A 2,500-nucleotide genomic window follows, 5' to 3' on the forward strand; every position below is an offset into this window, starting at 1 on the left:
CACACACACACACTGATCCCTACATCAGACCTCCACCAGGTACAGACACACACACACACACACACACACACACACACACACTGATCTCTACATCAGACCTCCACCAGGTACACACACACACACACACTGATCTCTACATCAGACCTCCACCAGGTACACACACACACACACACACACACACACACTGATATCTACATCAGACCTCCACCAGGTACACTCACACACACACACACACACACACACACACACACACACACACTGATCCCTACATCAGACCTCCACCAGGTACACACACTCACACACACACACACACAAACACACACACACACACTGATCCCTACATCAGACCTTCACCAGGTACACACACTCACACACACACACACACACACACACACACACACTGATCCCTACATCAGACCTCCACCAGGTACACACACTCACAAACACACACACACACTGATCCCTACATCAGAACTCCACCAGGTACACACACACACACACACACACACACACACTGATATCTAAATCAGACCTCCACCAGGTACACACACACACACACACACACACACTGATCCCTACATCAGACCTCCACCAGGTACACACACACACACACACACACACACTCTGATATCTAAATCAGACCTCCACCAGGTACACACACACACACACACACACTGATCTCTACATCAGACCTCCACCAGGTACACACACACACACACACAAACACACACACTGATCCCTACATCAGACCTCCACCAGGTACACACACTCACACACACACACACACTGATCCCTACGTCAGACCTCCACCAGGTACACACACACACACACACACACACCCACACCCACACTCACACTCACACTCACACTCACACACCCACCCACACACACACACACACACTCACACTCTCACACACTCTCTCTGTGTCTTCCCCAGGTGTCTAAGATCGCTGCCTATGCGTACAGCGCCATCTCTCAGATCAAGGTGGACGCCAAGGAGGACCTGGTGGTGCAGTTTGCTGTGCCATAACTCCTCCCACACCCCATAACTCCTCCCACATACCCCTTCCCCAACACATAACTCCTCCCACACCCAACCATAACTCCTCCCACATACCCCCTACCCATAACTCCTCCCACACCCACCCCATAACTCCTCCCACATACCCCCTACCCATAACTCCTCCCACGTGACCCCACACACCCATAACTCCTCCCATAAACCAACCCCCTCCAACCCAACCCAGAGTCCCAGCTAGAGGGGTCCGCTCTTAACCATCATCCTCTCTCTCTCTCACACACAATCAGACTCCGTCAGACTCATGTACACACACACTCCAAGAGAGAGACTCAGTCATGCCTCATGTACACACACACACACACACACACACACACACACACACACACACACACACACACACACTTGCCTCTTCCACTGCGTCTGTCCTTCCCCTAGTGGGGTGTGTGCTGGAGGGATTGTTGTTCTGCTCTTAGGTGGTGTGTTTGGATTTCACACGTGTGTGTGTTTCTGTTAATGTGTGTTTTAGGGGCTCCTCACGTGTGTGTGTGTGTTTGAGCGTGCGTGCGTGAGTGTGTGATTGTGTGTGCGTGCGTGTGCGTGCGTGAGTGTGTGTGTGTGTGTGTGTGTGTGTGTGTGTGTGTGTGTGTGTGTGTGTGTGTGTGTGTACGCTCTCATTACTGTAACATCAGCTTATCCTTCTGTGTTCTAACCCCTCCCCCATCTCCGCCTCCTGCTCAGACTCTAAGCCCCGCCCCAGAGGTCAGCTGGCCTATAGCGAGGCTGGGTTGGACTCTAAGCCCCGCCCCAGATGGTCATCTGGCCTGGTGTGGGCCGTCGCTGGCTGACCCCTTGGGCGGGGCTTATCATTCTGGGGCGGGGCTAAGAGTCCGGCCAAGCCTCTCCTGGGGCCCAACCATCTGGTTGGACTCTAAGCCCCGCCCCCTGGTTATTTATTGGTCTTTTAAGGTGAGGTGCATTGTGGGCCGCTGGGCTTCTAAAGGGACGCGGCGCCAGGCGACTTCCTGCTTTTAATTACTGACTGACTTCATTGATTAATTAATTAATCAATCAATCACCGGATTAATGAACTGCTGCCTGATTGCAGTGCGCTCATTAAAGCTGCCTGAGTGCAGTGCGCTTGTTACGTTCTTAACGTTGGGCTGTTTGTCTCGACGAGGATGTAGACAAGGATGTGTGTGTGTGTGTGTGTGTGTGTGTGTGTGAGAGAGTGTGTGTGTGTATAACGCCAGAGCCGGTGTGTGTCTGCTCCTGCTCCTAGTTCAGGTCTGTGTCTGTTCTGGTGAAATGGAATTCTGCATTAAAGAATTTGGAAGTATTTCAGAGTTGTGTTGTTGTTGTGTGTGTGGAGTGGGGCTATGCTCTTTAAATACTCAACATGTGACTGCATCAATGAACACATCTCTTACTGTTTAAATACTCCACATGTGACTGCATTAATGAACACATCTCTTACTGTTT

At 51.4% G+C, this 2,500-nt stretch overlaps 1 protein-coding gene across 1 annotated transcript in view; it reads left to right on the forward strand.

Annotated features, from left to right (window-relative positions):
• The window catches only part of lamtor1 (late endosomal/lysosomal adaptor, MAPK and MTOR activator 1), a 5,414-nt gene extending 3,057 nt beyond the window's left edge, over positions 1-2,357 (forward strand). Inside the window, exon 5 of the mRNA XM_080845294.1 lies at positions 938-2,357. Coding sequence (XP_080701420.1) covers positions 938-1,030 — 93 coding nt within the window. The 3' untranslated portion in view covers positions 1,031-2,357. The remainder of the gene's footprint in view (positions 1-937) is intronic.
• The last annotated feature ends 143 nt before the right edge of the window (positions 2,358-2,500 follow it).

Source organism: Sprattus sprattus, assembly GCF_963457725.1.
Source record: "Sprattus sprattus genome assembly, chromosome: 9".
NCBI classification, from domain to species: Eukaryota; Metazoa; Chordata; class Actinopteri; order Clupeiformes; family Clupeidae; genus Sprattus; species Sprattus sprattus.